This window comes from Vombatus ursinus, unplaced genomic scaffold (assembly GCF_900497805.2).
Source record: "Vombatus ursinus unplaced genomic scaffold, bare-nosed wombat genome assembly UNPS02007822.1, whole genome shotgun sequence".
NCBI lineage: Eukaryota > Metazoa > Chordata > Mammalia > Diprotodontia > Vombatidae > Vombatus > Vombatus ursinus.
In genome coordinates this window covers 485,846-495,284 of record NW_020947600.1, presented here as the reverse complement: position 1 = coordinate 495,284, position 9,439 = coordinate 485,846, and the positions used below count along the sequence as shown (strand labels likewise).

The window sequence follows — 9,439 nt, the reverse complement described above, 5'->3', positions numbered from 1 at the left end:
CTACTATTATTTCCCCCATCCCATTTGAGAAATGAGAAGACTGAGGCACAGAGAGGTTATAGCCAAGCTACTAGCAATTCTTAGAGGTGAATTTTAAACCTGATCTTTCCTAACTGTATATCCCTTTCCACCAACCATCAGGCTTTTATAATGGCCTCTCTGCCCTTCAGATGTTTATTTCCTATTCAACTAAAATGCTGCTACATTCTTGGAACCTTCCCAGATCCCCTTTATCTGTGAAGACAGTTACCCTCAGACATAACTTTGTACTTTGTATTTTAGCTTCTCTAATACATTTATCACATCATAAAATACAGTTATCTGTGCATCTTATCCCTCTGTATACTGTAAGATTCATGAGGACAGGGACAGTGTCTTCCTACCTAAACTTTATATTTTCTCCAGAGCCTAGCAAAGTTATATGCATAGTAAGCCTTTAATAAATGTTCGTTGAATAAATTAACCCACATGAAAAATATACATCCTGGATTTCAGGGAGCGTTGTACCTGCCAAACCATGGTTTTAGGATCCAGGAATAGAATCAAGGAAGAGGGATGTAGTCTTTTAGCATGGGAGAAAGGAAGTTCTGAGAAGAGACAGAAAAGACCCAAAAAAGGGAAGACACCAAAGCCAAACTTCTCCCACATCAAGAGTTTGCCACTGGGGAGGAGTTCCACCTCCTATCTATGTCTTCCCCTGTGGGGGCAAATAGGTAATCATGCTAATGGTAACCAGAGACACAGACCAAAGCTCATTGGCATTTCATAGTGCATCTGCCTAAGGAGCACTTTCAAGCCTTTTTCTATGTTCCCTCTGCAGCGTGGGTTGTCAGTGAGCCACCGGAAGCTGAGTCATGTTTCTGCAAGGATATCAATCTTAACTTACTTTAGAATCACACAGCCTGTACCAGCAGGTGGAGCCGTCCAGAAAACTTGAATCCGTGTCCTCCTCCGTGGCGTGCTTTCTGTGACAGCCACAGGGCAGTTACTCATGAATTGTGTTTCTTCTTCATCTATGATCTGGAGGAAAGAAATGGAAATATAAACTTATAAAAATCTAGACTCACACTGGGTGATTTTCAAGTTTCTACTGCCAAAGATCAAGTCATCAGTGTATATCTTTAATATTTCCCATAAATTTATAAAAGTTCTCATGATTATAAGATCATAGAATATAGAGTGGAAAGGAACTTTCAAGTCAAAACTGAAGCTAGACTGGGGCAATTGGGGCTTTTCCTCAGGTTGCCAACATGGGGGTGGGTCGTTCCTTCCTGTAGAAATTCTCTGGACTGCCTCAACACTTCCAGATCCTCTATCTGCCATGTATGAGTGCTGTCATCTCTCACCAGGGTCTACTGTCTCCCTTTCTCCCACCTCTTTCTGAGGTTTAGTGAATCAGGGATCAACTGTATTGCTAGTTTCTTGCCAATATTTCTGTCCTCTACAGGGATGGATTATCTATTCAGGCACCATTGAATTCCAGAATTCCTAGTTATAGCTCTGCTCAGAGATATAATTAAACCTCCTCATTTTACAAATGAGGAAGCTGCCCTAGAGAGGTACAGAAACTCACTATACACCAAGTGGGAAGTAAGTATCAGAGCCAAGATTCAACAAAATTTTGAAAGAAAATTCTCCTTTGGAGTAAGGATTTATATTTTTCAAACATCTTCCTTTTCATTCAAAAGTGTCGCTTCTCATGGAGGAATCTGTGATCTCATTCATGTGGGTACTCCCCTCACCATATGACCTCTTCTCATCACCCTTCTCATCTTGCATGATTTTTGTCCATGTATTACCGGGAGTGCTGTACAGGGGACACCACCCAAGATGCTGAAGGCTTTCCCCTAAATCTCCTACCAGGAAAAGTACATTCACTCTTGCCACAAGGCCAGCCCAGTTTCTTTTCCAGCAATACAATTAATCCCCTGCCGATATTCTTCACACTGTTTCTCTTGCATGATTCTTCATTGGTGATGCGATACAGTTTGCTCACATCCAAAACATGCTTCTCCATCTCCCTTTGGTTGAACTTCAACTTTAATTCTTTGGAGACCACGGCCATATAGCATCCATGCTGTTAACACAGCTTATTTTATACTTTCTACTTCCAAAATTTTCACTTTCTCTTTAAATATTGCTATTCTCCCAGTTTAAATTTAACAGTTTTCTCTAATACTCCAGAGCTTGCAGTCCTGAACTGGTTGTAGGCAAAAACCCGGAATTTCTAGTTTGGTCCCAATTTCTGCTATGGTCCCCCTGCTTCCTGGTGCCTCAAGGCTCTGAGCCCCTGAATCCCGATCAGAGCCTAAATGTCTGACCCCATCCAATAATACTACACATCAGTACCTAGTCACTCTGAGCCTCCTATTTTATATGGCAACTGCCTCATCCCCCCAAATCTAGTCTAGAGCTCTGCCCCAAGTGACTTTAGCTGCTGGGAGGAGGAGGATGCATCTTAGCAACCAACATCATGGAGGTCTAGGCTCCCAAATCCCTAGATGACAGTACTTAGCCCTAATTTATTTGTTCACCCCATAGCTGGAGGAGCTTCTCTTCGGTCTTAATGTGCTATGCATCTATTTCTAATTGACACAAGATGAGAAGATGATGGTGTGTACCTGGTTCCTTTTAGTCCTGTGACTATTTTCCACTTCATTCAAGAAGGATTGACTGACTGGTAAGTATGGGAATTCAGCAAAGGGATTATATCTACTTTGGTGGGGTGTATGTGGGTGAATGGGAGATACCAGTAATGATTTCAACTAAGGAAGTAGTATTGGAGCTAGGCCTTGGGACATTGCTAGGCTTTTGACTGGTAGGATGGTAGTGGTTGGCCTTTCAGTTTGAGGGAATTGTGGGTAGGCAAAGGCACAAAGTTGGAAAAATGTGGGGATATATTTGCACAAGAGGGAATAATCCTTCTTTGACTGCAGCGTAGAGTGCATGAGTGGGAATCCTTCAACAGATCTACAGTCTCATGAATGTGAGTATTCCTATAGCTTATCCATGCCTCTCATCCTGTGCAATTTTGATCCATATTCTTTCAATATTCCTCCATAGGACATCCATCAAATATAGAAATCTTCTTCTGCATCTTTTTACACTTCATGGATAAATACAAGTAAAACACTCTGAAAATGAATCCAGTAGTTATCAATCTCTCCATGTGCCTAAGATAATGCCTTTTTTCAATCGTGTTTTCTCTGATATGTTCTTAAGAGATAAAACTGAAAAAGCAAGCTCCATCTATATTGTGGGGGACTTTGATTGCCAGGCTAATGAAGGCAGACTTTATTTAGTAGGCAATAGAAAGCCTGGAAAGAGTGTTGAGCAAGGGAAAGAGGTGATCTTCAGAAAATGAATCTGGCAACAGTAGCTAGGATTTATTGAAGGAGACAAACTGTTTCTGGGAAAACATTGGCTGTTGGTTATGTTGGCTTCCTGGGGCCAGGTTTGCAAATCAAGCTCTCATAAAACCTCTTAATGCCTTCTAAAACAGTTTAACAATGCAAGCAGTTTTTAAGCAATTATCAATGTTTTTTTTCTCCTCACTCATCTCTCACACAGTACCTATAGGTATAGACGCCAGTGTGGAGAGAGGGCTAGATATAGCTATTTTTGCAAATAAAAATAGAATTACCAGTGAATGCAAAGCCAAAACAAGCTGAGGATATTAAAAAGAGCATTGCTAAGTTATGGTTTCAGGATATATGGCTTGCCTGGCTACTGCCAATATAGCTATAAATCAGTATTATAAGATTAGGTTAACCTTGACAATTGGAGCTTGAAAAAAAAGTGCGTCACTTAAAAATGAACAGTACATAGATTCCACCATTTCTGTTAGAATGCTGGGGTGGGGGAGATGGGGAGAAATAAAATGGTAGGGAAGGGATATTGATAGGTCAATAGCTAGTAAATGTTTCTACCTTGAAGCTTGGGAAATTAGCATTCCTACAGCTAGGCAGGTTGGGACTCACAACAAATAAAGAAAACAGCCCTATCCCACAGCTCCAGATGGTCATAACAAAAAAAAAAAAAAAGAAGAGGTGTCATATTGAGCAGGGGATATTCCTAAGGGTGTAGTTGTTTCACTTCAGAATCAGAGAACATTCAAGCTAGAAGAGACCTTAGCAACCATGTAACCCAACCCCACCTTGATTTTTTTTCAAATAAGAATCAGATTCAAAATAAATAAAAATTATAGAATGTGTAACTGGTAGGGACCTTAGGTATCTATCAATGAACAAGTATGCATTAAATGGCACTATGATTACATCTGGGGATACAAAGAAAAAAGCAAAAAAGAAAAAGTCCCTTTCCTCAAGGAGCTTCCATTCTAATTGGGAAGACATCATATATGTTTATGTTGGGGGTGTGTGTGTGTGTGTGTGTGTGTGTGTATGTGTGTGTGTGTAGAGAGAGAGAGAGAGAGAGAGGGACAGAGACAGAAAGAAAGAAAGACAGACACACAGGAAGGAAGGAAGGAAAAACACTTTAGAGGGAAAGGACAAGTGGATGGTGGGTAGGGGGAGGAGGATCAGGAAAGGATCCCTGCAGAAGGTGATGTTTAAAATGAATCTTGAAGGAATCCAGAGATTCTAAGGAGCTAAAGTAAAGAGAGAGAGCCTTTAAGGCATTGGGATAATCAGTGCAAAGACATAAAGACAAAGATGGGACAATATGTGTGAGGAATGGCAAATAAGCCAATTTGACCTGACTGTAGAGTATGTGGAGGAAAGTATGAGTATGCAGACTGAAAGTTCAATCCCTGCCAAAATGGTTGCTTAAACAGAATGCAGTTTGCCCATTTTGCCAGCACCTACTTTAAAACCTGAAGTTCCTACTGGATCAAATTAAGATCAAGAAATCTAATTTTAAAAACTAAAGTAAAAAAATATACATATATACATATGTGTGTGTGTGTGTGAATAAAACCCATATTAGAACTTCACAAAAAGTGATCCAGGGGTAGCTAGGTGATGCAGTGGACAGGCTCCAGTCTTGGAGTCAGGAGGACCTGAGTTCAAATCTGGCCTCAAACACTGGACACTTACTAGCTGTGTGACCCTGGGCAAGTCACTTAACCCCGATTGCCTCACAATAAAAAAGTGATCCAGAAAGCCACTGGTAGTGAGAGAAGAGTTCCTTCCTACAAAGGGAGAACCAGCCAGACCATAGATGAGACTTGTAATCTGCAAGACTATTCAGAGGCAGCAAGAGTGGAGGGCTCACTGGGAAATCCCCAGGCTGATCATAAATCCCTAGGGTAGAAGCCCCACAGAGCAGCAGTGGACTGATACCAGCACTGTACAAATAAGCACAGTGCTACAGTACTCCAACCTGGAGCCCAAGGGCCAAATAGATCCCTAAACATTCTGTCCTGAGACACTAGACAGAGCCCTGAATGTCTAGCACCTCAAAGATACAAAGGTGCCTAACAGCAGCAGGAGCAGGTCAACCCAAAAACCAATGGGACCCAGAATAAGACCAAACAGGATCAGCATCCTCACTCAAAAGTACAGGAAGAAGTGGAGCCTAGCTTCCTGGCACAAAGCCCCAGTTCAGGAACTGAAGTTGGAAAGATGAGTAAACCAAAGAAAACACCAAGCATTAATTTTTTTTTAAAATCTAGTCACATAACAACAATGGGAAAAATGGATTTTCCACAAGGGTTACCTGAATACCTAGAAGAAAGGAAGACAGAGATAAAGATGAGATAAAATCTGTAGATGAAAGAATTGAAAGGATAAGTAGTTTAGAAGAGAAAATGGTAAACCTTACTCCAGAAATGGAATCTCTGAAAACTAGAATAGACCAAACAGAAATCAATGATCCCATTGGAAGGCAAGAAATGTCAGAACAAAATCAAAAGGTTGAAAATAAAAGAAAATGTAAGATATTGATATAAAATACAACTGACCTGAACAAGTGAAGGAGAGATAATTTAAGAATCATTGGACACCCTAAAAGCCCTTATAATAAAATCAAGAACATATTTTGATAAATAATGAGTGGAAATTGTCCAGATATGTTAGAACAAGAGAATAAAGTAAAAATATAAAAAATCCATGGATCACATCATGGGGGAAAAAAAAACACCAAAAGGAAAAGTGCTAAGAATTACATAGTCAGAATTCAGAAAAGAAAAACATGTAAGCATAAAAAAATAGTTCAAGTTCTAAGGATCCTCAGCCAGGATCTCAAAATCTGGCAGCTTCTACTCAAAATGAGAGGAGATCTTGGAATATATTATTCAAATAGGCAGAAAAGATAGGCTTCCAACCAAGAATAGCTTACCTTTGCAAAGCTGAGTATAATCTTACAGAGGGAAATGGACTTTTATGGAACATAAGATTTTCAAGCACTTCTGATGGAAACACCAAAGCTGAGTAGGAAGTTTGAAATGAAAATATGAACCCAACTGACAGCTAGAAAGATAAATTTATTTGAGCAATTGGAAGTAGTTGTATGATGATATGATGGATAACATTGTAATAAAGAGAGAAGACATATAATTATATTATTTGGTATTTATAACAATCCTGTGGGTGGCATAGTAGAAAAAGTGCTGAATTTGGAGTCAAGAGGAACTTGAATCAACTCCTGCCTTTGATACTAGCTGTATGGCCCTGGGAAAGTAATTTAAGTACTCTAAGCTTCAGTTCCCTCACTTATGAAATGGGGATAATAACAGTATCTACCTTCCTGGCTATTAAACTACCATTAAATTAGCTATTAAACTACTATTAAGTGTCCCTTCGGAACCTTAATATTTTTCAAAATGTTAAATAAGAAAAAACAAGTCCTGGTGGTGTATTGGCTCTGTTCTGAGGTTTTTAAGAAGTAAAAGAAAAGGGAAGGTAAAAAGAGTAATATACAATTATAGAAAGGAGGAAGAAAAGGGGACTCAATATTTCTCATGATCTGGGAGAATGAAAAGAATATACAAGAAGAATGGATGGGGGGAATGAACACCAGATGGACCTCACTCTTATCTGAAAAAGACAAAGGATCTCTTTACTCTAAGTACTATCTCACTTGGCAGCTTCATTCACTGTAATGGTTTTAAATATTAACTTAATAAATATGAATCTTCTATCTACATCTCTAGCCACAAGCTCTCTTCTGACCTCCAGAGTCACATCACATATAATCTCTAGGAAATCTTCAAGTGGTTATGTTACCAGAACCTCAAACTCATGTACAAAACGAAGTTTTTCTCCATAAATCTGATTTTCCTTCTTACATCACTGTTTCGATAACTGTCTCCCATATTCAAAACAATGGTATTCTCTTTAACTCATCCTTATCCCTCACCTCTGCCAGGCAATCAGTTAACAAGTCCTGCCACAGAATCACAAAATTTCAAATTTAGAAGAGACCTCAAAAGCCACCTAGAATATCCCATACCTAAAAAGGAATCCCTAATGTAATACAGTACATAAGCGGAAATCCAATCCTTTTTTAAAGACTTCCAATACAGGGGTGGGGGAGAGAGGACTCACAACTTCAGTGACGCAGCCCATTCCCACTTCTGGAGAGCTCTGATTATTCTTCCTCACACAAAGTCCAACTTTAATTCTTTGCAACCTCCACCTATTCTCCCTAGTTTTGCCCTCTTGTGCCAAGCAAAACAAGTGTTGTCCCTCTTCCATGTGACAGGTCTTCAAATACTTGAAGAGAGAAATCTCTCTCTCTCTAACAGTTTTTTTTTTCTTTTCCAGTCTAAGCATTCCCAGTTTCAACTGATCTTCAATTTATCTACATACATAATATTTATACAATTGTTCAATATTATTTCCCTCATTGCACTGTTCTTGAAAGCAGGGGCCATTTGTTTTGGCTCTGTATCTCCAGCACTCAGTACAATGTCTGGCATATGGTATGTACTTAATAAATGCTGGTTGATTTAGTGATCCATACATGTTATGACCTTGCAACCCTTTACCATTCTGGTTGCTCACCTCTAAATGTTCTCCAGATTGTCAATATCCAAAAATGTGTTGCCCACAAACTGAACAAAATCCTATGGATGTGGTCTGAGCAGGACAGAATAGAACAAGATTGTCATCGACTTATTCTTGGAAACTATGCCTCTCTATGTAGGCCAAGATCACCTTGGCTATTTTTTTTTTTGGCTTTAATATAATACTACTGATCCATATCAAGCTTACTGTACAAAAAATATATCAGATATTTTTTAGATGAACTACTACGGTATGGCCATGTTTCCCTTCTACACTTGATTTTATTAATTCAAGTGTAATATTTTCCATTTATTCCCATTTAAATTGTTTCTTATTTAATTCAGCCCAAATTTCTAGTCTTTAGTGATCTTTTTGGATCCTGTTATCCAACACCTTAGTTACACCTCCCAACTTAGTTAACATCTAGATAAAGTTTATCACCAATATTCCTCTGTTCAACAAGTCTAATAACTCTGTTACAAAAGAAAATGAGGTTAATCTGATGTGACTTGTTCTTAATCCTTTCATTTTATAGTTTTCATTGATGTCAAAGTCTGTACTGGATTGTGCATTGTTGCATTTTATTTCACTTATGCAAGTTAATATAATACAACAGAAAGACTAAATAACAATTATTTGTTGTCTCTACAAGCCCCGTTTTATAATGTATATGTGTGGTCTAGGAACTAGAGTGGGGACCCTAATGAGCTCTTTGAATCTTCTGTTAGCACATTGGTAGAATAGGTTTATCAGATTAGCTAATTCAATTCAATTTCATTCAATAAATCTTTATTAAATTCCCGCTAAATCCAAAATTCTCAGCTAGGCTTTGAGAATACAAAGATAAATACAAAACAGACCCAGCTTTCAGGGACATCATAATCTAAAAAGGAGAAAAATAGATGCCTATAAATACTTCTGACACCATAGAGAATGGGGTGAGGATGGACATTGCAATGCAAAGACCTTCATTGAGGAAACTGTACCTGAGTCTAGAAAGCGGGGAGATAGTTGACATCTGTAGAAAGTGGGTTGGTAGGGGTGGGGGGGAAGGGTCCATTCCACAAATCTTAGAAGGTTTAGGGAGCAGTGTGAACAAAGACACAGAGGCAGGAGAATGCTGAACAAGAATAGGATGCAGAGTAGTCCAGCTGGTCTGGGGCGGAGGGGGGGGAGGAAGCAGTAAGAGACAAGGAAAAGCAGATTGAATGTGACGTTTGGGAGCCCATACCTTATTTGTTAGGCAATGTGGCACTAACGAGAGCAACTGCTAGGGGGCACAGCAGATAGAGTGCCAGGCCTGGAGTCAGGAAGACCTGAATTTAAATCTGGCCTCAGTTACTTCCTGGCTGTCTGACCCTGGGCAAGTCACTTAACTCTGTTTGCCTCAGTTTTCTCATCTGCAAAATGAGCTAGAGAAGGACATCAAACCACTCCAGTGTCTTCACCAAGAAAATTCCAGATGGGGT

The 9,439-nt window shown here is 39.3% G+C and overlaps 1 protein-coding gene across 1 annotated transcript in view; it reads right to left on the bottom strand.

Moving 5' to 3' along the window:
* LOC114033996 (spondin-1) overlaps positions 1 to 9,439 on the bottom strand; it is a 369,625-nt gene that overhangs the window by 271,477 nt on the left and 88,709 nt on the right. The window contains exon 3 of the mRNA XM_027849643.1: positions 887 to 1,020. Coding sequence (XP_027705444.1) covers positions 887 to 1,020 — 134 coding nt within the window. The remainder of the gene's footprint in view (positions 1 to 886; positions 1,021 to 9,439) is intronic.